Below are 27,701 nucleotides of genomic sequence, written 5' to 3'. Positions count from 1 at the left end.
TTTGTTCTTGTTAAGTTTATTGGCATCATGTTTGTTTCTTTACATAAGAGCTCAGCCTACGTACTAGAATGTAGACCTCTGGAAAACAGGTAGAAGGGCTCCATTTAAGCAAGCTACAAACGCAAGAACAAATACCAGGAAGAAAGGAAGAGAGGAAAGGGACTAGATTGCCAAGTTTTTCCATACCAAAAATCCAGATTAGCAGTCAGTAAGAAGAAAAGGAAGATTCATAGTCCAGGTCATTCATCAAGAAACAGCTACCATACCCCAAGTAGGAGAGGAGCTCCTTCCACAGCACAAAGAGCCAGTGGGACACCTCAGCCCTGGCTCCTCATGCTCGCTCATGTCAGGAGTTAAGCAGTAGGGGAGGTGAACAAATGAGGTCATTTCATAGCTGTATTTAATTTTAAATCCAATAATCCAGTGTGCATATCAATGCTGTTATGCAAATCTGAGAATTTAGATACATGGAAGCCAGACAGATTTTTCCAGAAGTTGAAGCCTTTTTGGCCTCAAAACAAGAAGGCTTACATAGTTCATCTCTACTGTACAGAATACTGCCTCTATCTGGACTCTGTGTTGCTAGCACGCCGCAGGTCACAAGTGTCCTCCTCACTTTCTACACAACCTGTGTTTCAGTACTTAAACATGTAATTCAGGAATTTTACACTAATTTATACATTTTTAATTGGTTGCATATATTAACATGTACTATAAGATTTTTCCTAAAGAAGCATTACATAATACATGGATACTGTAAAAAGATCTGATTAGTTAAAAGTAACAAGCATTAACAGAGATACATACAAAACTCAACCTAGTTGGACTGAGTGCTGAGCTTGCAATGAACTATGGGTAATCAGCCTTTCCAGTTGCAGCCTTCACAGGGGAAAACACGAGACAGTTAAAAATGTATGTAACTTGTTACACAGATTACCTGTAAACAGTTTCTCTCCATTGGACACCTGGAATTAGATTCAGTTCCAAACATACATAAGAGTTTCCATTTTAAACTAAGAGAAAGGTCTGTTACCAAGAAGTGTGATGTGGATGGTGCAGGGACTTGAGCTCTGAAGTGCAGGACTCAGATACTCATGAGAGAAAGGTGGATTTTGGCAGCTGGAGATGCAATTTTTTTTTTTTTGTAATTTCATTTTAAACACAGAAGAGGGGCTGTGTGTTTGAAGGCCTAAGTGTGATATTCGTTTGTGAAGGACTGTGCTCAACCCCTCCCTCTCCCCTCAGCAGCTGCAGCTCTCCGCAGAAGCCTTCGCTCGGTCAGTCTTGTCTAGTTTGATGGGTTCGGGGAATTCATTGTAAAGTTCCACTTCGGTTTCCTAGTGGGAGAGAGGAGGAGTTAATGCCACGGCTCTGCAGACAGCTCCCAGCATATAAGGAGGTAGAGAAGGCTGGGGGTGAGCCCCAGGTAGCCCGCAGCACTGGCACAGGGCTGCACACTGGCGCCCTCCCTACCTGTTTAAGTGCATTTCGTGCAATCGTTTGGAAAGCTTGTTCCACATTAATGGCCTCCTTGGCACTGGTTTCAAAGTAGGGGATGTTGTTTTTACTGTAGCACCAGGCTTGTGCCCGTTTTGTGGTGACCTGGGTGGAAAGAGAGCAGCATCACTACCTTCTGCTATGCAGGGAGGGGTTTTATTTTCAGGGCAAGGCCAGAGATCCCTCGTATCCAACCTGAGCAGCTCTGACCTCATCAAAGCTGTAGCCTTGAAACAGAACACAGGAGACTACTTCCCATCACTTGACAGACCCAGCCCCAGGGCAAGGAGGACCATGCCTAAGGGTGAGGAGACCTCAGAGCACTGGCTTGCTCCCACAGGAATTGCTCAGCACATCTAGGGGAGGAGAAGCAGCTCCTCTCTTGCACCTCCCCAGGAAGCTGCTGCAATCCTTCCACCAGTGGGCAGGAGCATGCTGTGCACAGGGTCTGACCTCTCCAGGCAGGATAAACCCTTCTCAGGTGGCAGACAACATCTGATCCACTCTCAGGCACCTCCCAGTCCCATTTCTCAGGTAACCCTCCTGTGTTTCTAAAAGGTCTCCCACTCCAGCAATTTCCTAAGAGGAGGTTAGTAAGTCCCAATACTCACTTGTCTGTTTTCTAGGTCAATCTTGTTTCCCAGCACAACAAAAGGAAAATTCTCAGGATCCCTTGGACTGGCCTGAATGAGGAATTCGTCCCTCCAGCTGTCTAGGGTCTTGAATGTGTTGGGAGCTGTGACATCAAATACCAGCACACAGCAGTCTGCTCCCCTGTAGAAGGCAACTCCCAGAGACTGAAATCGCTCTTGGCCTGCTGTATCCCATATCTGGAGCAAAAGACAGGGCAGATAAGCCAGCTCTACTCTGACACAGTCAGTCTGCAATTAGGGCATTAATTCCAAAACTCCCCACCAGGCATATATAGTCCCCAGCTCGGCAGACAGCAGCACCTGAAGGCTTGGGGATTTCTGTAGGCACTAAGCATCAAGAGCCAGAAACACCTTCTAAAGATAGTTGACCTTTTTTGTGTTCAGCCTCAGCCAGGGACATATCCTTGTTCTAGGCACGCAGGACTTAGGTATTAGGGTCAGCAGGTGGTCTGTCTGCAGTGCTTGGATGCACCTGGATACCAGCAGAGTCCAAACACTGCTCTGATGGCTGCAGCTTTTGCTGCCTTGCAGTTTCACCATGGAGATATGAAAGCTTCAGATACCAGAGACATAAGTTAGCTGGCAGGTTAACACTACACCCACAGGACTTGGGATGACACAAATGGTTGACCTAGGGAGTCCTTTCCCAGCCCTTACCAGTTCTTGAACACTAGGGAAGTGAATCTTTCTAACAAGATCTAGCTTACTGACAGAACCAAATAATCCAGTTTTTTAAACAAGGCCTAGCAACACTGCTGTTAGGCGAACCCAGATTAATCTTTGCATTCCCTTGTTCAGCCCATGCAAGAACTTGTAGAGAAGTCCAGAAACACTTATGTATAAAAGAAGGCCAGTGCAAACAACATTCACACCCCTACACTGACCCCTACACCAGAGTCTGGGCTACACCAGAGCAGATGCTTCCACAGAAGTGGGGTGATGGCACCCCTGCAGCAGGGAATAGAGTCCTTCCTTACCTGCATTGTCACTAGCCTGTCATCCACCATCACCTCTTTTGTCAGGAAATCTGCGCCTATCGTAGCCTTGTACTGGTTACTGAATTTCTTGTTCACATACTGGTTCATGAGCGATGTCTTTCCCACCCTGCACAGGAACACAAAAAAGAAAGACTTGGTAGGCTGCTTCTACAATGTTTGAGTTAATCACCCCTAAAGAGAACATTCCAGTGCCCTTCACTGCCCATAACATCCTGGCTTTTCAACCAGGGAAAAAGCACCCACCTCTACAAGAAGGGGCTTGCACACCAAGAGATGCTGAGGCAACAGCTGAGTTAAGATCATTACCTACCCAAGGATACAAAGGCTTACATCCTGAAACCTCACTTCCCCATCACTAATCTATCTGATCATTGGTAAGGAACAGATATCACATTATGACCATGAAGGCAATTTTGGAAGATGAAGTGCTTCAGAGAACTATCACAAATAGTAATCTTCAGCCTCTGCAGAAGGAGGAGGTGGAAAATCAGACAATCTCAGATGGCAACAGCTCACAAATACATCTGCTAGGCACCCAAAGGTGAAGATCCTCCCCAGAGAGCAAGCTTAGAGGCTCACAAGCCCTCTGTACAGCTGAGAAACACTCTCTGAACAACAGCTTGCTGGGGACAGCAGTATAAATAAGCCTTATGTCATTGGAATCAGGTTACAGTCTGCACAGCAAGTAACCTATGACAGCAGAGCAGACTCCTGCTGAGAGCACAGAGCAAAGCCTTTCACTCCAAGGGGCATGCTCCAGCTAGTCCTGAGAAGCAAACCAGATGGCTCGGTACAGACTAGGTCTCTGACAAAGACAGAATTTTAGGAAGACACCTAAGATTGCTTACTAGTGGTTTGGGGTTGGTTTTTTTTGTTTTGTTTTTTTTTTTTTTTTTAAGAGAAACTCATTCCAGCAACATGTGTCCTCCTTGCAGAAGACTATTCCATTCTGCTACTCCAGTGGTCTGCCCACCACATTTTCCCCATTTAATTTTGTGGCAGGACTTCAAGATACTAGACTGCAGTGACACATTCAAGACAGAGGGCAGTGAAGAGTTCTTAGACCTGTGAGGTAACACAGCTATCACAGGCTGTAAAACCTCTCCTCCCAGCACTGCTGATTTCTTACAGTGCATCCAGACTCCCACTAGTCAAGAGCACTGCTCTAGCAAGATACAGATTAGCAGCTTAAAGGCTCTTCCACTTACCCTGAGTCTCCAAGGATGATGACTTTCAGTAACACTTTCTTCCTAGAAGTCATCTTTCACACTAGAAAGGAAAAACAATCCCATCACAAACCATTAGTATGTCATTCCCCCCAAGAAAGCAAACAGCAAGTTTGGAGTCTGAGAAACCTGACTCCCAGTAAGGAGCCAGTGACAGGCAGGCCCCAGGACTCCTGAAACCAGACTGCAATTCAAGGCTCCACTCAGCACTGACCAGGTGTCTGCCCACTGCACAGGCTGGGCCAAGTCAGACAGTAGCAGCAATTTAATACCAAGAGGTAGATGAGCCGAACACTTGTAATTTACTGTACCAAGACCCTTCTGGATGCTATTTCCAGGCCATCTGGTAGATATACTAGCCAAGGCCATCTCCTTTGACTTGAGACAGTGCTGTAAATCATACCAGCTCCCAACACAGGCTAATAATTCTTACACATGCCACAAAGTAAGGGGTATGCAGACATGTGTCTAATACCACACTCGAGCTTTTTTGCACTGTTCAGTAGTTTCCCAGAAAAAAAAAATAAGAAAAAAAACATGTTTCCTCCATCATGAGCTTGGAGAAGTGGTAGCTTTCTCTAACAGCTGTGCTTTGTGAAAAAAAATCCCAAGGACATGCTGTGGTTGAAGCAGCTGCAACAGCTACATAGGGCAGCTGAATTACAAAGCAAACTGCTACCAGATAAATAGCTTCTCTGAGGGCACAGGAAACTACTGCCACCTCAGCTTTGGTGTAATAAAGTTACGGTGACAAACCTCAACATTCAGCCTATTGATGGTCATCTACTCCATTAGATGATGACTTGTTTGTTCAGTTACAACTGAAAGAGTTGGTAGGTAGGAGGCTCTACACTGGCCACTCAATGGTCCATCCAATTAGCAAGAGAGCTGAGCTTCAGAGTTCCACACTTATTTGCTCCCAGGTCTCCTTCAGACCAGTGAGGCAGCTACAAGTTCATCAGCTGCAGCAGGCCTGAATACACTTCTGGATATACTTTAGCATGGTGAGAACAAGTACAAGGTCTTGCCAGTGTCTGAGCATGTCCTGCCTACCATGAGGCCCTTCTCCACACCCCTGGGAAGGGGGTGGGCCAGCCATTCACGAGCTGGATTACATCACAGACCCTGTTTTGGTACTGACCTGCTCCACAACACAAGGACTTGGCTCTCCTAAGGAAGCCCTGCAGGTTCAGTACAGCACCTCAGTCACAGGGTTGTTTAGGTTGGGAAAGACCTCTAGGATCATCCAATAGGTCCAACCATTAGCCCAGCACTGCCAAGCCACCGCTAACTCACGTCCCTCAGTGCCTCAGCTACAAGGCTTTTAAACACCTCCAGGGATGGTGATTCCACCACTGTACTGGGCAGCCCATTTCAGTGCTTGAAGGTGCTTTTAGTGAAGAAATTTTCCTTAATATCCCATCTAAACCTCCCTGGCATAACTTGGGGCTGTTTCCTCATCTTGTCACTTGTTACACCTGGGAGAAGAGCCAACCCCCACCTGGCTACAATCTCCTTTCAGGTGTTGAAGAGCCATAAGGTCCCCCCTGAACCTCCTTTTTTCCAGGCTAAACACTCCCAGCTACTGCCAAGGAGACTTGTGCTCCAGCCCCTTCCCCAGCTCCACTGCCCTTCCCCAGGCACACTCCAGCACCTCAATGTCTTTTGTGTAGTGAGGGGCCCAAATCTGAACCCAGGATTTGAGCTGTGGCCTCAACAGTGCCCAGTGCAGGGGGACAATCACTGCCCTGGTCCTGCTGGCCACACACTGCTGATACAGCTGGGATGCCACTGGCCTTCTTGGCCACCTGGGCTCATGGTCAGCTGCTGTCAAGCAGCACCCCCTGATCTTTTCCTGCCAGGCAGCTTTCCAGCCACTCTGCCCCCAGTCAGGAGATGCAGGGCGTTGTGACCCAAAGGCAGGATCCACCTTTACCTTGTTGAACCTCACACCACTGGTCTTGGCCCATTGATCCACCCTATCCAGACCTCTCTGCAGAGCCCTTCTACCCTCCAGCAGATCAACACTCCCACCCAGCTTGGAGTCATCTGCAAATTTACTGAGGGTGCCCTCAATCCCCTCACAATATCACTGATAAAGACATTAAACAAGACTGGCCCTAGTACTGATCCCAGGGGAACAGCACTGATGACCAGCTGCCAGGTGGATGTAACCCCATTACCACTCTCTGGGCACAGTCATCCAGCCAGTTTTTTACCCAGCAAACAGTGCACTTGTCTAAGCCATAAGCAGCCCACTTCTCCAGCAGAATGCTGTGGGAAACAGCGTCAAAGGCTGTACTAAAATCCAGATAGACCACATCCACAACCTTTCACTGATACACTAAGCAGGATACTTTGTCATAGGAGACAAGGTTGGTCAAGCCAGACCTGCCTTTCCTAAACCCATGCTCAGTGGGCCTAATCCCCAGTTGTGCTGTACATGTTGCATGATGGCATTCAAGATACCTGCTCCATAACCTTCTCAGGCACCGAGATCAGACTAACAGGCCTTCCACAGACCCTCCTTCTGACCCTTCTTGTAGATGGACATTTCATTTGCTAACTTCCAGTCCACTGAGACCTCTCCAGGGAGCCACGACTGCTGGACTGAAAGGGGCTCAGGGAGCACTTCCACCAGCTCCCTCAGTTCCCACCCACACAGCCACAGTGTCCTGGGTGTGTCTAAGTTATGTAGCAGGCCTTTTCCTCATCCTTTATCACTCTGTTTCCCTCCACATCCAATAACGGATGGGGATTCCCCTTAGCTCTCCTTTTGTTGCTCATGTATAAAAACACTTTTTATTGTCTTTTACAGTGGTAGCCAGATTAAGTTCCAGCTGGGCTTTGGTCCTTCTGTGTTTTTTTCCTGCATAACCTCATGAGAAACTTGAGATACATCTGAGCAGGATGCAGTGCTGAGGAGATAACAGCCAGGGGCTGTGGAGTGAGCAGCAGTAACAGGTCACCCACAGGGCTCATGACATGCTTCGATGGGTGTTAGCAGATGCCAGAGAGCATGTGGAGGACAGTTTCTCCAAGTGCCAACACCTCTCTTTTCCAGTGGACTGCACTGTTCACTGATCCAGCTGACAGCCCAGCTATGCTCACCAAGCTAGAGCCAGCTGAAAGTAGTCAACAACACCAACATTTAGCTCTGCTTCTGCTCTTGCCAAGATCCACACACCATAGCTTGTCTCCCCTGCAGCCATGGGGAGAACAGACCACAGAAGCTCCTTCAAGCCCGCACCTCCTGTGTTCACAAAGCACGTAAGTGACACTTTTGCCAGCCAAGCCAAAGACTTGTGCAGCACAAGTAGCCCAGATGGAGCAAGAAGCAAGTGAACAGAGCTTTAAAACAGTCTAAAAGACAGCTGTGTACACTGAACTGTCATGAAAAACATCTGCATAGGTTCAGGTCCAGTGCAAGTCACCTGATTTCCTCAGGACAGAGGAAAACAACTCACCCAGAAGTGATTGGGCCAGAACCCAGCATGTTTCTGGGAACTGCTTCTATTTTCCTCAGTGTTTCCAGTATCACTTGTTGCTGCAGCTCACTGCCTCCTGGTATTTGAAGCAGCTTTGGACAAGCTGGTATTAGTTCTCATGCTTAGGGAGGGATTTGCAGAGCCCTAAATTGCAACACTAAATCACACTGGATGCTTATCTCCCCAGTTCAACATAGCCTGAAGTCCTACTATGAGGGGAGGGAAAACTGCTCTGTCAGGATTTATTACCTGAGCAGTAACTCAGCTGAGCAGCCACCTGCAGACATAGGAAGTCAGGCTGAGTCAGAGCTGACACTGCCTTCTTGTCATAGCTGACAGGCTACCCAGCAGTGCAAAGGGCTGTCACTGCCCCACCAACACCAGGCAGGTGAGACACTCAGGTGACACAACGGATGTGAGCCATAGCACAGGAGGAGCTGCCACAGTTTCATAGTTGGTGTGGGCCATGAGACAGTGAGGAACTCCAGCCCTGCCAGGGACCAGCAGTGGACACTGCCCAGTCTCACACTCTTGTTCTACCAGGCTTGACTGATGCTGCCTTGGCCCATCAACTGACTGGGCTTCAAGCCCTCTTTAATTATCTTCTCATTGCAGGTATACAGACCAACACTTCAGAGTTATTCCTTGCCCAGTACAACAAGGAAACACATCTTCAGGCCCCATAGAAAATGGTTGAGATAGGCTGGGGTCCCACTGACTCAGCACTAAGACTATTTTGTGCTGTATAATGCAGCTTGTCTTGACTTATGGTATTTGACACAATTACTCCACAACAGCACCCTGTTGAGGCACACGCCCTTCAGATGGCAGTGTGAGAGCTCACATGGGGCTTGTGTCCAGTCCTGGGAGCACTTCTGAAAATACACTTCCTTTTTCAGAGGTATCACAAAGAAAAACTTGTTAGTTAAGATTTGATCCAAGACTCAGCTCTGTTTCACACTGCATGAAATCCTTTCATGTGAGGTCATCTGCATGACTGCTCAGAACACAGCCTACAGCAGCACACCCAGCCAGTCCTGCTCAGGAGCCACCAGCCAAGAGACCAGTCAGCATCATTCCTCCTCCTGGCTTAACTGGTGCCAAAGAAATGACACAGCTGTCTCTAATACAGGAGATGAGAACTTCCACTCCATTTTTAATGCCTATCCTCTAAGCAAACAACCCATTAATGATATGCTGACCCTCAGGAAATTAAGCTGGTATAGCACACACTCTCCCACAATACTGTTATTACCTTTAACACTCACCTGCTGGAGTAGCAAGGGAAAATCCCTAACACCTAACCAGCAAATGTCACTGGCTTTGCTGATCTGAAAGGAGTCGTCAAAATCCATCCTATGAAGCTTCATAGCTCAGATGCAAGAGCAAATAAAGACTATGCCAAGTCTAATTAGGTTCCCCTTGTTGCTTCAGAGTACATTACAACTGTCCTTTCCCTTGCTATATTAAGACAGCTGCTTTAACTCAAAGCAGAAATGGAGGGTTACAAATTCCTTAGAGATGTTCACATGTCAAGTCACAATGCAGGCATTTTAATATTAATTGGGTTGGTACAAGCAAGGAGCAGCAGTAGCTTGCATCGATGGCTCACCAGACCTCAGATTAACTATGCTTTAGCAGAAGCAGGCCTTGCAAAAGGAATATTCTAAATTGTTCATGGACAGTTTCAGTGTGAAAGCATCCAGCCCTAGGGGAATCTCACCTCCATGGAAGACAAGGCCCCCTAAGCAGCAGTATACCCATACCAGTTTTGAAGCTGCTGAGCAGTCATTACTGTTTCAGCTTTGCTACTGAACAGTTGGAGTCACAATCCTAACATGTCTATAGAGGCTGGAATGTGTGACCAGGAGTTCACTATTACTACACCTATCAGCCTGCCACCTGCACCTTCCACTAGAAACCAGCTCAGTGCTGAAGTGAGGATGTTGGCTAGCACATCTTGCCTTGTGTCCTCTGCCAGGAATATTTACCACCATACCAACAAGGCACAAAGTGGTAGGTCAGCAGGCATCAAGCAGAGCTAAACTCAGAGTTATGGATGCCTGGTTTTGCTTCCTGTCTCAGCCGGCAGCACAAGAGTAAGCAGGTATCCCACAAAAAGATATATTTGAACCTGCAGCACTGCAGCTCTGTTCTGGGTGCTGCAGCTGATAAGCAGAGCTTCCACGTTCCCACTATACCACAGGACCTTTAGCAAAAACACCCACCATGAACAACCTGATGTGGACAGATCACATCTCCATTAGGGGCTACCACACACAGTGGCATGCTCACCACAGTGACCAGACAAGAGCTACCCTTGTGCTCTGGAAGAACCTTCTGTCCTGAAATGCAGGAAAAAGTGTCCCAAAATGCAGGGAAGTGCACTTTTGACACAGAAACAGCACCTCTACTCACTGTTCTCTTGCATGATATCTCTGTACTACAGAGAGCTATTTTTATTCCCTCCCTCCTCCCTCACCAGGTTTGGCATTTCTTCAAGGAAACTGAAGCTAGAAATATGATTCAGGATCAGCTCAGTCAGACTGAACCAGTTCCCTCTCAAAAGTAGCAAGTTCCCTAGCACATTTGGCATCTCAAGGGCTTATGTCTGCTTAGATCTTCAGCCACTGAAATGAGATGGTCACTGAACGTTTATCCTGCTTTTAGAGGACCAAGCCCACCAAACAGCCTGGCACATACCACTTGCCCCATGGTCACACTGTATCTTGCCACGCTCTAGCTAAGCCTTTGAGTAGATACATGAGTTTTCTCCAGTTTTTCAGCTACTCTCAAAAAGGCAGGCCTCATCCTGAGGAAGGGCATGGCCTGTTATTGCCATTAGTTAACCAGTCACAGTTCCTGGTTGCAGAGTGTCCGAGCAGTCCAGACACCCTTTGCATTGAAGCCTTCAACTGCAGCAGAGCCCCAGAGGGGCTGCACAAGCTTTACCAGTTACAATTTAACAACAGCTTGGTTCCCACTAGCGGGTCACACAGACATTGCTAACACAGTGTCAACCAACACAAAGCTGCAAGTGACCGCCTGAACAGTTCAACACAAATCTGAGACCCACAGATACCAACATTTACCATGTCACTTGCATTCTCCTAAGAGTGACCCAACAGCCCACAAGGAGGACAGAAGTCCCATCTTGTCAGCTGGGCAAAAGCACAGCAGTAGCCAGGCTATCAGCAGGGGCTGTTAATTTCTTATCAACATGACTTAAGAGATGCCAAGCTGCCTTCAAGGAAAAAACTAGAAATAAGTCTGCCCTTGATGTTTTTGACTGCTACAGAGCCTGCATATTTTCCTTACCAAACCTGGGTGCTCTACGGGTGGAACATGTATCCACCATCCTCACACTGAAGACTACTACAGAAGCATAGGAAGTTATAATAGCAGGTTGAGCCTTGCACTGACAAAGGCTGCAGAAGCAGGACAACATTCTCTTCCACTCCCATGACAGGACTATCAGGAGCTCAGCTTCCCCAACCCACTGGAAAATACTATCAAGAAAAACCTCACATTTAGTGGGGACACATGCTGCGTCTAAAAAGGAAATCAGGAACATTTTGTTATTTGGGCTGACAACTTGCAAGAACTGCTCCCTGTAAATAGGTTGCTTTTGAGGGCAATGGGCTCCTACAATCAGAGGTGCCTTCAGGCCTCACAGATGCAACATAGAGCAGCAGTCAGTTCCAGTAGAGCCCACACCAAAAGCAGCTGGCAAAATATTCCTGTGACAGCTTCACTGAAGGGTGCACTCTAGCTGTTCTATCAGTAGTATCTCAACACCAATTTCCACCTTCTCCCCAACACATTTATGTTGCTGTTCTAACCAATATATTCCCTCCTGCTGGTACCCAGCCAAAAGCTCAAGCATGGCTCCTCATTCCCTCCTCAAGAGAAGCAGCTCAGCTGCCTGCTGCTCACTGCTCCACTAAGAGCAGGCTTCTGTCCAGTTGGTACCTTTCCCAGACAGCCTTGTGAGGCAGAAATTACCCCTGTTCATGGAGCTGGAAGCCTCAGCTACAACTTAATTTTTGATACCTTGTGTCAAACGTTATATTGCAAGCTGTCAGGTGTAAATACACTGTCCAGCATATCCTGCCCCCATCTGAGAGTTCTATGCCAAAAGCTTCACCTTCCTGAAGAACAGCCTAGAGCTTTAGATGCCTGCTAGCACACTGACATAGCTCAGATCAAAATCAAATCTCAGAACATGTTCTAAGTTCAGTATCCCAGAGGAATTAGCTCTTTAGACTCCAGCTGTCAGCAGTAAGTTTCCACCTCCTTTTGAGGGTGGAGTTGCAGCCTCCAGTGCTGGAGCAGCTGCTCTAGAACCGAGGGAAGCTTAGGAACCAGCAACAGCAGTTCAGACACATGGCTCCAATTTCTGTTCATTGTCTGCCTTCAACACGTGCACCAAACCGGTGTGATACGGTGCTAAAAGCCAACTGACCAATGGTTTGAAGTAGCTCCCAGATGGAGCTGACACCAGGCCTACACAAATATTCTGCTGCATCCTGTTCATGGGTAACATGCTCTTAAGACAGTTCAGTGCTAAGGGAAGAGAATAATGGGACAACATGCAGCTTAGAGAAACAGGCAGAAAATCCAGCTGGGAAACAGAAGCTTTGGAACAGTTTTGAGCATAACAGATTCTTGGTGTGAACAAGGAAGCTCCAGAGCCTGTGCTGGGTAAAACACTCATCAGTGGTAGTAAGGTTTTAGGTTGCCTCAACATCCCCTCAATCCTCAGCTGAAGGCTCTATCACACATCCCTGATGCAGGCAAGGACTCAGAGCTCACTGGAAGGAGACATGCCAACATGCACCTTGCCAGAGTCCAGACAACACAGGGAAGGCAGAGCAATGCCACTGGTAGGAGCCATGTCTGCAATGAAATCACAGCACTTGGACATGAGAAGGGATCTGTGCTGCATGAGGTCTCAGCTCAGCTATGGCTCCCTTAGGGCTGAGATTCAGAGAGCACTGCATTCCTGAGAGGCACTGATGCATATGATCAGTTAGGCTCAAAGCCCAAGTTCTCAAAGCCAAGCTCTTCAGTCCAAGCCTCACTGATTCACAGGCCTGTTACACCTCCTGGCATTTCTCCAGATGAGAGTTGTTCTATGCTGCACAAAGTTTAAATACTAGCTGTGGAACTGAACAAGTTTTTGGCTGTAAAGCTGCCATAATGAATTGTGACTCTACCCTAGAGAAGTCCAAACCACATAGGACTAGACCACACCCCTAATGCCAAAAACTGATCTCTGATTTCTGCTGGTTTAGATATCACAACAGACACCTTCTGGTGAGAAGGCATCATGTTGATCTGACTACATGGTTTGCAAGTAGGAGCAAAACAAGCATGAAAATGCATTTGCTTACAATACCACAGCAGATGTTTCTCCATGTTCAGTCAGACCAACAGTGTGCTTAGGAGCAGTGGGAAAGGTCTAGAAGACATTTCTTGCTGTCTATGGCAACAGTGCTTTGCCCAGACTGTTGCTAAGCCTAAGACCACAGGAACACATGTAGGATCTTCCAGGTGATAATCACACTAAGCCAAAACAATGGCAGGGAGTGAAGAAAATATCCCCAGGAATGCAGCCAGCTGTGCAGGGCAGCCACCTTGGGTGGATCACTTTGCTCCTTGACAACCTGAGGATTATTCCCATCATCTCCACAGTGGGTAGCAGGTATGGGAAACTGCAGCTGTGGCAGTAGAGGAGTCCAGGAAGATCCTTTTGAAACTAATGCTGCACATTAATCAGACCAGGATTCCCAGAAAGAAAGCCAGGGCTGTTGAAGTAGGAGCCTTCAGCTTATAGGAAGACATCTTTACAAGAAAGCCAAACCCAGAAGTTTCACTGAAAGCTAGGTGCTTCCAGTCATGAAGTCTCAGTCCACTGATTCCTCCAGCAGCTAAATGGCCCTTACACCAGAAAACACCCTCTCAGGATTGGGCAGACATACCCTAACAGACTGATATCAAGTATCTCAAGATCTTCTGCTACCCTTCTCTTGGAGGCTCAAATCATATCAAGGATGTCATGTCATTCAAGAAGCACTACTGCTGTGCCCTACCTTCCAGGAAGAAGCAGTTCCCCTGTTGAATCCTACAGGATTTCTGGTAGTTCCCAGCAGATTTCCACCAAGGATGAAGCTGTTAGAAGAACAGGCATGCTTGCTTTAACACCCCTCCCCCCTTATGAGAGCCAGTTTAACTTCCCCTATTCTGCCCTGGGGGAGACAATCTCAGGATGTGGGAGGAGAGTTGAGCACATAGCTGGCTGCTGGGAGACACTAGGCAACAAGCCATGTGTCTTGACTAAGGGTCTTGCCTACGCAAAGCACTGCAGCTACACCAGCACAGCTTCCATGATGCCTCTCCACGATGGCCTCCTTAGTGGACAGCTTTCCAATCAGTAAAATAAATCTAAACTAACTGGAACACAGCATTAGTGCTCATACAGCCCAGTTCATACAGTGATGTCTGTCAGCCTTTTGGCACACAGCCACCCAGCTAGTGGAGCCACCCAACAGTTTTAGTAACCCTGACATGAATATCAAGAGCCCAGCACAGTTCTCACATCAGGCCATACCCTAAGTGTAAAACAAACACAGTGCCAGAGGCAGCTGGGGTTTAATCTGTGTATCCAGAAGATAAGGGTGTCCAATTCAAAATATTCTAAGCTAGCCAGACCACTGACAAACAATTGAGTTACTAGATTTTTACCATATCTAACAGTACTTTTTTTTTTTAAGTGCTCCGATTAATTTCTGGTTTTTACTACAGATTTTTAAGTTCTCACACATTCCTGTCATGCTTTCTGTTTCAGAAACACAAAGAGATAACTTTTGCAGTGGTAAGCAAAGCCCAGATCTTAGACCTTGTCAGTGGTAAACAAGCATTGTTTATCCACTCCTGACTGCCAGAGTTCCTAGAGGCTGGGCAGGAAACAAGAGACTAAAAGGAGACTTTGACCAAGTCAAATGACAGCCTTTAGGAGGTCTGCCAGAGGCTGTAACTTACACCTGATATTCAGATCGGAGAGTGAATATTGTATCTCCTGCAGCAAGAGAAGCTTGACAGGAGAAAGGACAAATACTGATGGGAGGATCCTACTAGCAGACCAACAGATGTAGAGAAGCACCAGATCAACACTAATGAGAAAAGCATTACTCCTCCTTCCAGGAGGTCCTGTTCTCAGTAATGAGTCTTCTAGAGAGGAAGCTTTCTCTAGGGACAGGTTGTAATCTAAGAACTACACCTTGATCTCCAAGCAGAACTCTTGATCCTACACACACTCAATACCTCTTACTATGCTAATGTGGTTTGCAGAGCAGGAAGGACAAGTATTTCAGTGCCTGGATGAGAGTGCAACAGGTAGCTTGCCACGACAGCTGAGTCAATGACAAACAAGGAATTTGTACTGTGGATACTCAGTTTCACACTCATACTTCATAGTATTACACCTCTTGCATAGATCCTGTATCAATACTTTACCACTTCACCTATTCTCTTGATGGAGCTCCACAGAGGTCCAATAAAAACCTTATTCACATGGTGAGGTTAAGAGAACTCTGTGGGCAAATGGTATCTTGTTAGGTGGGGGGAAAGGTTCAGGCCTAGGCATGTCTCAGCTAAAACCCTGTCACTGCTCATGCTCTAGACAATGTCACCGCTGTGCCAGTTTGGACTCCAGATATGATTATCCACGTCTGGGAGCTGAGTGACTCAGCCCACTTGAGGGAGACAAGCACCAGACAGGTTACTTTGAAGAGGATTCTGCTTCCAGCTGGAAAGAGTTCAAGGGCTCAGCACAGGCTCGTTAGATAGACTGGTAGCCCCAGTAACCAAGGTCCAGGTACTCCAGGCACGTTGGCTCTGAAGGCAGCTCCAGTTGCTGGTCTCCACTTTTGTCCACCACTTCACTTGTCCACCTTGTCTCTCAAATGACCAAAGTTACAGGATATAGGACAGATGCAAGAAAAATACTGGGTTTTTAAATTGATATTAAGAGGATCTAGTAAATTTTATTTAACAATTTCTGCTTGAAACTCATGCAAGTACAGTTAGACACAATTAGTCACCTTAAATTGGCATTTTAAGTGGTTATGAAGAAGAACAAATCACTCACTGTATCAAGTGTCTTTAAATCATACAGACAGAAATCAGTGCCACAGGTTTACACTTCAATCTCATCTAAAAGGCGTGCACCCCCTCCTGAAGCTTCACTGCCCTATGAAGACAGCCATGGCCCCAATAACAGGTTTCCTGACAAGAGAAGTCAAGGCCATTTGAGATAAGCTGCAAATCAACTCACTTCAGTGGCCTTGATGAGCTCGCTTCCCTTCCCAGGGTCATTGACCAAGAGGTAGCAACAGCAGTGTTGACAAAGCTTCCCCCACAGACAAGAGCGCTGGTTGCCGGCACCAGAGAGGAGGAGCAGCCTCGCAGGAGCAGCGCTCACAGCAGCGATGACATCACCAGGGCAGATCTCTGCCAGCACAAAATGCAGCAGCACACTGGGCTCCAGAGCTGCATCCCTACCAAGAGAGAGCAAAAGCAACAAGCACACCAGGAGCCAGAGTGACACAGGGGTATCCCTTCATCGCCCGCTATTACTGAGCAGCACACGTGCAGCTCCTGACCTTGGACGTTCATTTGCAAGCTTTATTCAAGGTGTATTTAAAGAGAAATGGGACCTTCAATCAAGCCCCTTACTGCAGAAATAAGCACGGTATATTAACTATTGTCATTCAATTAATTATCCATAGCTAATTCGGTTTCGAGATGCACAGCTCATGTTTAGATTGATGCTGCAGTGACACTTTTATCCTCACAATCTCCGGTCACAGCTATATCTGAAGGCAGACTGTTACACAGCAACTACAAAAGATCATTTTAGGAAGCTGCAGAGGGAAGCCAACTCAACTCTAACTCATCAGACAATTAAACTGCAATTACCAAGACAATGCTGTGCAGTAATGAAGTACTTCAGCATGTGAAGGATGCAAGATTGCTGTCAGACAAGCAGCACATGCTACTGCCCAACCAACTTTTGCATTTAGATAAGGTTTTAGCTGGACTCCCTTCTGTGGAGGCAACAATCTTTAAATTCCTCTACAGCTCTGCAAGGGAATCTCAGGTCCATCAGGCCCTAGTAACAGGGACTTCAGAGCAGGTGAGGTCACAGTCAAGGAGAAGCCCAGAAGACATAAGGAAACATTGGCAACATGCAAGGTGACGGTTCTGTACTTCTTTCACAAAGGTTCAATTTACTTTGGTTATTAATAAAATCACCACTCTAAAGGCAGGGACATGCAACAATAAGTACCTGTGAGCCCACATCATCCACCAGTTTCAGAGAATGCAAAGATCCAAGTGCCCTATTTCATAGCCCTTATTCTTGAGCCAGGTACCTGCAAACCCTCTCTCACAATGCAGCACTCAAAAACACACCCTAACCAAGCACAGGCAATTTGTTTACAGCCAAATGCTAAGTTCTGCATAAAGTAGTCTCATTTTAACACAGAAGTCAGACCAAAATCACATACATGTTAGAGACAGAGCTATTTATAGTTTTGCACAGATGGTTTGATGGCAATTGTCATGTTTCCTCAAGGACAAGCTTTGCCAGAGATTTGCTCCAACAGGTAATTCTCACAACCTTCCAATACAAATAACTTAAAACACAAGCTTTAAGACCGTGCTTCAGAAAATAAATCTGGTAACCCTCCTGCTCACAAGCCTTCATTTTGATTAGCAAACTAAGCAAAGTCATATCTTCCCCAGGTCACTTCAGAGCTTATGCATTTTACACTTTCAGTTAAGGATTTATCAATGCTGTAACATATGCTACTCAGAGAGTTTGATTCCCTGGCTTCAGCAGGGGGCCCAGGATGCCTGTAGTGCAGACTCTGCAACACAGTTATTTAAATTCTTAACCTGTCACCCTAAAGGTACAACTCAGGGTGTCCTGTTCCCCACTCTGGTGACCAGTGACAGGATCAAGAGAACAGCGTGAAGCTTTGTCAAAGCAAGTTTAAGCCAGATATAGGGAAGAAGTTCTTCACCCAAAGGGTGGCTGGGCACTAGAACAGGCTCCCCAGGGAAGTGGCCGTGGCCCCAAGCCTGCCAAAGCTCAAGAGCACTTGAACACTCCCAGGCATATGTGGGGCCGTCCTGTACAGGGCCAGGAATTCAACTTCTATGATCCTTGTGTGTCCCTTCCTACTCAGAATATTCTGTGATTCTATGCTGAGCTATTATCAGGGTATTTGAGTCTGAGGACAGGGACCACTGCATGACACTACAGGGAAGAAGAACATTTAACACAGCTACTCCCATCTTATCAGTTATACTTCACACTACAGGTTGGGAGAGAAAAACTGCTATCAGATTTCAGAAGTCTTCCATATTGAGGGGTCACATTAGCCCCATCTAACAGCTCTTCTACACCAGATGTAAGGTATTAACATAACAGCACAAAGAATAAAGAAAAAACAAAAAAAAATCCCAAAAAAGGCAGTGCTTGAAAGTTAACAGTATTAGAGCTGCTTTAATTCTGAGGACTAGGGCCAGGCAGGCATGGTGGGTCCACTCAGTGCATGGAGGGCAAGTCATATGTTCAGTCAGCTGTTGGGAGTCACAAGGGAGAGGGGGAAAGACAAGTATACTTGTTCGTCCTGAGTAAGTACAGCAACGAAGCCTTGATTATTTAACAAGGAATATTCAAATGACTCCACCCACTTTAGCCTCAAATTCAGCTCCTGAGAAAGCAGGGTACACTGACTCCAGCAGCCTGGTTCTACTGGAACCACAGCCAAGCTGCAGTTACTATTCACACACCACTGGTACCATCACAGCCTTCAAGTCACAGCCAGACAAACACTGTGGCATAGCTTCTTACATACCATTCCCTCTAAAAAGGGAATTCTCCACTTCCCCAGGCCCAATTCCCACATGGAGACACAGACTGTTAGGTACAGGCCAGAGGTGGCAAGCCAGTGATAAATACTGAAAGCTTTAAAGGTTCCATGCCAGCAAATGTCAAACAAAGAACAGCTTGCTTACAGTTGGGAGGACTTCATTCTGTCATATGTTCTCAGTTTACATATAAAAAACCCATACACACAGATCATAACAACTCTGCTTATCAGTAAACATTTGTAGTTTTCCAGAAAATAATGCTGAAATTTCTAGCTTCGAGAACAAAAGGCCTAGAGTTACTCATAAACATACTCATTTTAATGCTGAGGTTACCTACCCTACTTCAGATTTAGACAGCCTTTTTACTACTACAATAATCCCTCTATTTACATAGAATGCAATTGTCTTAAGTATAACCATCAGGCATTTTGATACTTATTTGTCTCTCTCTATATATACGGAAACTAATAATGCATCTATCACTTAATTTATCTAATTATACACTCACAGACAAAAGCACTTCTAACATCCACTCTAATAGTTCTTAGAGCTGACCCAGGCTTTACAACACCGACAGCTACTTTCGCAATAGCTGCCAGTCTCCTCGGCCGCCTCTTTGGTCAGATTAATTGCTCCCGTGGCTGCCGGTTCACGTTAAAAGCGATCCCCACCGACCCCCAGGGCAGCGTTTCACCGTCCTGACCCAGCGCCTCCTTCGGCCACCGGCTACCCCGGAGCCTCTTCAGGCTTGGCGAGGAGCTCCAGCAGCTCCACACGCCACAGACAATGCTCTGCCTCCCCGGGAGGCACTGCTCGGGCCTCTACGAGCCCCTCAGCAGAGGAGGCTCCACAAAGGCCTGCCAAAGGCGCATCCCAGGAAAGGCCCTCGGGGAGGAGCCCCTTCCTGGGGAGACCCCCCTGTATTGTCCCGAGGGCAGCGCCGGGCCCGGCTCCAGGGAGCTCGGCGCGGGCAGCGCGGCCGCCTGGGCCCGCCTCGGGGCGGGCAAACGAGCCGGGCCCCGGTGCAAAGCCGGCCGGGAGCACCGAGACAGCGCCGCCTCCGCCACCTTCCCGACGCGGGCCCCCCGGTGCCGGGGAGGGGCCGCGAGCGGCTCCCCCCGCCCGGGACGAGGCCGCCCTCCCCCCATCCCCGCCGGCAGCGCGCGGGGGCCGCGGTGCCGCCGGGCTCACCTGGTGCTGCCGCCGCGGCCCAACCCCGATCGCTACGCCCCCCGCCCGCCTCGTCGGCTTTAATGGCCCCGCCGCCTCCCGCGCTCGCTTCCGCCTCCCCGACAACTTCCGCTCACGGGACCCTGACGTCACCGCGCACGGCCCCACGTGACCGCGGGGTCCGCCCGCCATGTTAGGTGGCCGAGGCTGGGCCCGTGCCCCTGTTTGTGGAAAATAAATGTTTGTGGAAAATAAATAAATGTTTGTGGAAAATAAATAAATGTTTGTGGTAGCACCGGAGCCCGCACGGAGGGGAGCGCCGGGAACGGACCTGCCTCTCCCGCGGGCTTCCATCGCAGCGAGGCACTGAACACTGCCGACTTGCCTGAGGGGAGGAGGAAAGGGCCGAAGAAACCTTCATGCTTTCAGAAATAAAGGATGGGGACGCACAGGGACAAATCTGTTCTTTGGTGTCTTCTAAAATGTATTGAAGAACTAGCACGAAGTCCTCTACAGTTAAATTCGTATGTGAACACCTTAGTTATTGCTATTAGAAATAGGCTGCATTTTAGATGATATATATTTAATACTTATAAATAGGGTAGTAGCAACAGCACTTGTCAGAAAAGAAGATAAAATATGCCAGTTGTATATGCATTCGGACTAGGCAATTTTCAACACCAAGACCAATAGTGCAGGCAAATAAATTGGGACCCTCTGAAGTCTCTGGATCTTAATCCATGGGGTAACAACTATGCTGGTGGTACAAGTGAAACCCATATTTTCTACCCTATGTTGACAGCAAGTTCATTTTGTTACTCAGCAATTACTTCATATTATTATTCATCCAAGTCATTTGACTGCTGTGGGTTTAGTTAGCTTGTGAACTCAGGAAAGCAACCATGGGAAAAAAGTATTTTTAAAGCTAATGAAAGATAATAAAGCACCAAGGCTATTTCCAGCAATATTAAAAAGAAAATCACACAATCACAGACCTGTTGGGGCTTGAAGAGATCATCCATCCCAGCCCCCTACCAAGGCAGGTCACCCAGAGCAGGTGACACAGGAACACATCCAGGCAATGCTTGAATGTCTCTGGAGACTCCATGCCCTTCCTGGGCAGCTGTTCTCATGCTCTGCCACCCTCAATGCAAAGAAATTATTTTTCATGTTGAGATGGAAGTTCTTGAATTTTCACTGATGGCCTTTGCTCTTTGTCCTGTCACTGGGCACCACCAAAAAGAGCCTAGCACTATACTGCTGGAACCTATCTTTGAGATATTTGTATGGATGAGAGATCCCCTCAGTCTTCTCCAGACTACACAGGCCCAGCTGCCCAGTCTCTCCTCATAAGACAAATGCCCCAGACTCTAGAGAAGGGAACATTTAGCAACAGTTTATTGGTGCTTTTAGGGTGCCCCATTAGATGCAAAGAGCTGCAGAAAAACCTGGTACCTGTTAAAATGCAGACTGGACAAAAGAGGAAAAGGCCTCAGCACATCAGCAGCTGGTGGAGCAGAGCACTGGCTTGTCCCAGTCCATTGCCTTTAACAGGAGACCCACATGCTGGGTTACGAGCAGATATTAATGGCAAATTACTGAGTGTTCCTCAGCTCTCTTTTCCTAAAAGTTTCCTTTTCTAAACTTTCTTTTAAACAATATGAAAAGCAAACAAAATCTGTGAGTTAATTTTTTTCCTGTACTGCAGAGCAATCCTGGCAGCACCTGTTTACAGACCTTTGTTATGCAGAACTCCAAAAAAGGTTCCTGTGCCACTTGCTCTTGACATGACCACCAGATGCTGCCCGATCCTTGGTGGGAAAACAGCATTTTCTTAAGCTGATGAGGCAAGATCCTGCTTGCCTCAAAGATACAGATCCTGGCACTCTGGAGGACCAGGTCCCTGCTGTCTAGGATGGGACTACATTCATAGTGGCAGAGTGAAAGCAGGAGGATGGTGGAAACGAGGTGGCAAATGGAAGTATACCCCCCCTCTCCTGCCCATCAAAATAAACACGTGCCCTGGGGAACACCAGAGTGTGCTGCAGTGAGCAGCCCAGCACACTGAGTTTTAGCAGCCTGTGAAGGAAGCTAGAAAATGTCAAACCCCAGTGAAAACCCATAAAAACAGATCAGTTTGAAACCAAATGCCAGTTGTTCCAAATCAGTTACACTGCTCTGAAGAAATCCATTCTCTGTCCTTGAGGGGCATTCACACAGCTGAGGGGATTTCTGAGGTTACAGTAACAGGTCTTTAGACATTTACTGGTGCAGAAACCTCAACCTATTTCACGCACTCATTCCTCTAAACCAGGAAGTGAGAATGTCTCCTGCTTTGATTTTCTTCCTTTTGTGTCACCTAATCTCTATTTACTAATCTTCCTGATCCAATTAGAGACAATAAAACATTATATGTCTGACGCCACCTCTTTGGTTTTGTCCTTGGACCAAAAGAGCCCTTCCCTTTCCCTTCTCATCCATGAGATGATGTAGTGAACAACGGTACAAAAACACCTGCAGAGAGGGCCAGGGAGGTCATCAGCACCTACAGATCCCTGACATGGGCTGAGAGCACCCGAGATTCCCCACAGTGCTTAATGTATTCATCCTCTCCTGTGGACACACAGCTGCCCCACCCCTGGCCATCTGTGACATTAAAAGCTCGGGGAGAGTCCCCTTATTCCCCTGATATTTGGTCAGCATATTTCAGCTCTTCAGAGTCCTGCAGTCCCTCCTCACCGTATCTGGGAACAGCCTTGGGACACTTCTTTGCCTCTGTGCACAGAAAGATGTAGCACCAGCCTGTGGTGGCTGTGCCTCAGTAAAAACTGACTGTCCAGAGCTTCCTTTGTGTAGCTGTCCTCTCTCAGCTGCCTGTGCAATGCTTTCCCTTGTCACCTATGGCCTTCCAGACCAGCTTCCTCAAATTCTCATTACAGTGATCTAACATATGAAAATTTAAAAAGGGAACTCAAATGCAGTAAACACACAAAATGTTGCTTTGGTACTCCAAGCTTTGTCACACTTTTGATTTATCTTGTCTACAGCAGATTCCCTCTGCTTCTGATGGAATTTTGTTCATTAGAAATCTGCTATTGCATGACCACCTATGCATTTCCATTGGCAAGAGCACAGACCCAGTCTTTTGCCTGCCCTGTCCCCTAATCCCTGCCTGCAGTACAAATACTGCTCTGGTAATCTGCTAATCCTTTCCCCTTTGCAATCCTCTGATAGTTTCCAAGTCATAGAGCAGCATCACATGAAAACAAAAAGGTAGCTCTGGACAAGATTTGATCACCAGATACCAATTGGGGGAAGCACCTGCAGTCATTTTATTTCATGGCAGATCTCCAGTCTGTGATGCAGAGGACATTGAACACAGTGCAGGGATTATGTCTGTGCTCAGAAAATGCATCTGCTGGAGGATGAACATCTTAAAGACAGAGCAACTGGTACAGGGTCTAAATGCAGCCATTGAAGCCTGAGCCCCACAGGGATGGTGGGACCAACCTGCAGTGAAGCAAAGCCTAATTGTGCCAAATCCCCTCACACCAGACCCAAGAGACACATAAAAGAAATGGTTTTGGACTCTTTTGACAGCTTCCCTCTGTTCAATAGCAACAGCCACAAAACCACTGCATCTCTTTGATACTGGGAGGTGGCAATGCTGGCACCTTCCCTTAAGATGCTAGCTCACTTCCTGAGATGAGAAGGTCCAAACACCTGCTCTGCCTTTGAGTCAGCCTCCTGCAGAGGCTGTGGACAACATGCTGAGCACAGGAGATATCTGTAGACAAAAATCTATGTTGGCCCTGGCAAGACAGGCATGGAGAAACAACCACATGCTGCTGGTCATGATGTAAGGTGGGCAATCACACAGCTTTGTGTTTACTGTAGCTATCTGGGCCTAGACTGGTGGAAACCAAATCCCATGGAAAAGTCAAGTGTCACAGGGGAAGGGTTGTTTCTGGGGCCTGGATTTTGTGCTCAGGACCAGAGAGGCATCCACATCTTATTTTTAACCATAAACCCATGAGGCTTATTATTTTCACACAAATAGTGACAGTCACCTCAGCCTCCTGCAGGTCTCCCAGCTGCCCTGCCTCCCCAGCTACAGAGGTTCTCCAACACCACCACCACCACCTTCCTACTTTTAAAGGCAGTCCTAAATACCAGATAATTATTTTTTTACAGCTGCATTGGGAGGTATGCCAGGTAATTTCATATGATTGTTCTCATACTCAATTGGAGAAGATGATCCAGAGAGTGAAGTAATTTCCCTGAGGCCAGAGTGAGTCAGATCCGTGTCCCTCTAAACACAGACATTTCTGAAAGGCTTTTTAAACCATAGGAATGGTTAAAAATAGATACAGAGAGAGGTGAACAGCCAGCACAAAACTGCACAGGCCTTTGCAGAACTGGCCTTCTTTCAGGGATCAAGGTTTTGTATGAGGAGTGTGTTACCAAAGCAGCAGGTTCTATGAGCTGTTACTTACCAAGCACTGAAGCCTTCACAGTGAAGATCTGGGGAGCCTGAGAGCTCTCAGCTCATGCCATCAGTGGCTTTTAAGCTGTGAGGGCAGACAGGACAGGCTGATGGCTGGCAGGGCCTGGAACACTTTGTAAGACCCACAGCTGGTGCCACTGCTCTTCTCTGCATGGAGTGCTGTGCAATGGGGTGGACCAGCGCTGCAGCCAGGCTTTTGGTGGCAAAGGTAGCCATGTCATGCTGTTGTTGCACCCAGAATGTGTCATGGGACAGGAGCCCGGTGCCACATGACCTCTGTGAGTGGGACAGGTGACTTACATGTTACTTCTTCCTTAACAGTGAGTCAGCGCCAAAAGATGTCCCAAAGACAGCTCTGTGGGTAGGAACCAAACTGGCTGCATTGTAGCACACTCTCTAGGGTCTGCAGGTCCATTCTGGATCCTAAGAGACAGGGGTTGTCTGCAGAGGCCTAGGAAGTTCCTCTGGGACCCTCCATGGGAAGGACACAGACATGTCCCACAGCAGGATTCCCACCTCAAACACCAGGCACCCCTCTGCAAGCACAAGGTGCTGCATATTAGCTTCAGATCTATCTGCTTCAGCTCTTTTCAAGTGACAGATTTTCACAATACCCTCTTGTCTGCTCTAAAAGGAGAAGCAAATCCTGTATCAATGGTAACCACAAGAAGCTGGTATAATTTTGAGTGCATGTTTTCAAAAACTGTGACAAAGATACTCAGCCTTGAAGGATAAGGGTGTGTGGGCAGTGAGGTTTGCTTTGCTTTTATCTTGGACAACACTTTTCAATGCCTGGTACCTCAGCAGCTGCATTTCTGACCCCAGGGAGTTATGACTCACTGTTTGCAAATCTCTGAGCCACCAAATTGAAGGTATGCCTTGCAAAGCATGATCCTAAACTGAAATGCTTCTAAGTGGGTGTTACAGTTCCAGTTATTCTATTCCAGCACTCAGGGCTGGTTCCCTATCACTGCCTAAATTTCTGGAAAATAAAAATCAGCACTTCTTTCTTTGTTTAGATAAACAGGATCTCTCTAGGTTTGTCCTCCTCAGTGAAGCTCTCAACCAACCTATGAGCAATGAGGCTACAGAAGATGCATTATCCCACCTACAACAGCCCAGTGCCAGCCTGAGGAATATCTATTCTGCCCAGTTGCTTCAGACACCAACATCAGAGCTGGGGCTGGCCTTCTGGGGGCTAAGGCTGTCTTTTAGTTGCTTTTGGGGTGAGCTGTGTGGGGTTAAGTGAGCCACTGGGTGCCATCCTTTCTATTGGAGTGGATCAGTTCTGCAGTACAAATACTGCTCTGGTAATCTACTAATTAGTAGATCAGTAGATCAGTTCACTGGACAAACAACACAAATATCTTATCAAATATTTCTTAGCAGGCAGGAGAGCTATGTGTGAGGGAGCCCAAGGCCTTCAGAGAAATGAATAAGAACAAATGACCAGAAGACCCTCATGTTTCTTTTTCACTTGATAATTGATGTTTTTCTTACCAGGAAAGTGACTGCATACACTACTGCAGACCAATGCTGTTCAGAAGGGGTTAATGCTCCCTCTTTGGGAGACCTGTGGTGGGATGGAATCATCACCATTCATCTGGAAGGGCATGATGAGGTTATCCCTTGAGAAGGGGCTACTGCTGACCACCACATCCACACATGCCAAGGTCCATGAACAGCTGGGCTTGGGTCAGAGGTTTTGATTCAGGCAGGGGCTCAGGGGTGCCTTTGCTGGAGAAATGTAGATCCCAGCTGGCACTTGACAAAGTGTGATCCAGGAAAGTGTCTGCCATTGCATTCAAAAATTTAGTAACCTGGTAAGAAATCTGCATTATCTCCCTGTTTGAACTCAGGGCTCTTGGAGAGAGCAAAAGAGCTGCCAATCTATAAATGACCCCCTCTTGTTTGCTGTCAGCAGGATCCTCAGCTTCCTGCTGTGTGTGGCAGATCCTGCAAAACTGAAGCTTTAAAATCCAAGTTTAAACTCTACATGAACAACAGGCTCCTAAGCAGATGCACCAGCATGTGCTTCCTTTTCCAAAACCAAGCTGAGAAAAAGAAGTTGCTCCATGTGAAGATGGCAACTCCCTTATTGTGTGGAGTGGCCAGTGACAATTACTTGCCAGACTTCATTGCCGCTGAGGACAGTGTAATGAACCACAGGACTGTGCCGTTCTCAGCTGAGTCCTGGCACCACATCTGCCAGCCGTAAAGGCTCAGAAGGAAAAATGCAACAGCACTCATCAGAGAGATGGACACTAAATCCCACGGTGGTCCCGTGGCACCGGGGCACTGCACCACTGCATAGCCTTTCCTTCACCTTCCGTCCTTTATTCCGGGGACAAAGCACCTCCTGAAGTGACCCCAACAGAGGCACTGCACGTCCCAGAGCCTGGCAGGCAGCGGGAAGGCACAATGAAACCTGCAGATCCCTGCAGCCCGCTGGGATGGAGGTCCCCGCTCCCCTCGCAGGTCCGGGCGGCTCTTGCCTGTCACGACAGCCTCACCGGGACTGTCGCCGGGATCCTGCGGGAGGGAGCTGGGTCCTGCCGGGCATTAATTGTTGTCGTTGCCACGGTGAGGCTGCGGCGATCAGGCGGGCCCGGGGGCGGGGCCGAGAGGAGGCCCCGCCCCGCCGCGCCCCCGCCCCGCCGCCGCGCCACCGGCGCCCCCTGGCGGCGACGCGCGGACATGGCGGGGGGCTGGGGGGACATGGCCGAGGGGACATGGCCTGTCGAGGGGCAGGCGAGGCTTTTTGTCACCCCTCACAGTGGGAACCGGCTCCATCGCCCAGTCTGGGCGGGGCAGAAGTGTCACCGCTGCCTGCAGCTGCCGGTCAGGACCCCAGCACGCCCAGCCCAGGTCAGGGATCTCAGCACCAACCTCTCAGGTGCTCCTACCTTGATTCCCCTGCGGGCTCTCTCAATGTATTTCTCTGTGAATTTCAGTCAAACGCGGGTGCTGCTGCCTCCATCACTGGCCTTGGGTGGTTGCGGCCCTGGGGCAAACAAGCAGATGGATGGGGGTGTAATTCTGTGTCGAGCCGTGCAAGGGTTTGCTCATCTGCAGCACAAGGGTGAGATTAAGCTGCTGCCCCACGAGCCAGCAGGTCTCCGCTCTGCCCATCGCTAGGACCCCAAGCTTCCTCCTCTGGAGCCTGGAAGGACAGCAGGTTCCCTGCCTCCTTGGTTCTCAGTGACAGGCAGCAT

The 27,701-nt window shown here is 47.9% G+C and overlaps 1 protein-coding gene across 8 annotated transcripts; it reads right to left on the bottom strand.

Annotated features, from left to right (window-relative positions):
- Positions 1–27,108, bottom strand: RAB7A (RAB7A, member RAS oncogene family). 8 transcript variants are annotated; one of them, XM_086845741.1, is made up of 7 exons: positions 20,001–20,123; positions 16,201–16,423; positions 4,357–4,417; positions 3,128–3,254; positions 2,109–2,327; positions 1,474–1,602; positions 1–1,337 (listed from the first exon to the last, which is right to left on the bottom strand). In XM_086845741.1, the coding sequence occupies exons 3-7, from the start codon at positions 4,407–4,409 to the stop codon at positions 1,242–1,244; spliced, it is 624 nt and encodes a 207-aa protein (XP_086701867.1). In that variant the 5' UTR covers positions 4,410–4,417; positions 16,201–16,423; positions 20,001–20,123; the 3' UTR covers positions 1–1,241. The 8 variants fall into 8 exon arrangements, with proteins under 8 accessions (XP_086701867.1, XP_086701868.1, XP_086701870.1 ...); XM_086845742.1 differs by lacking the exon at positions 20,001–20,123 and adding an exon at positions 16,845–17,133; XM_086845744.1 differs by lacking the exons at positions 16,201–16,423; positions 20,001–20,123 and adding an exon at positions 24,476–27,108.
- Positions 27,109–27,701: the final 593 nt, after the last annotated feature.

This window comes from Cyanistes caeruleus, chromosome 11 (assembly GCF_971803275.1).
Source record: "Cyanistes caeruleus chromosome 11, bCyaCae1.hap1.1, whole genome shotgun sequence".
Classification (NCBI taxonomy): domain Eukaryota; kingdom Metazoa; phylum Chordata; class Aves; order Passeriformes; family Paridae; genus Cyanistes; species Cyanistes caeruleus.
This window is presented reverse-complemented; position numbering and strand designations above follow the sequence as displayed.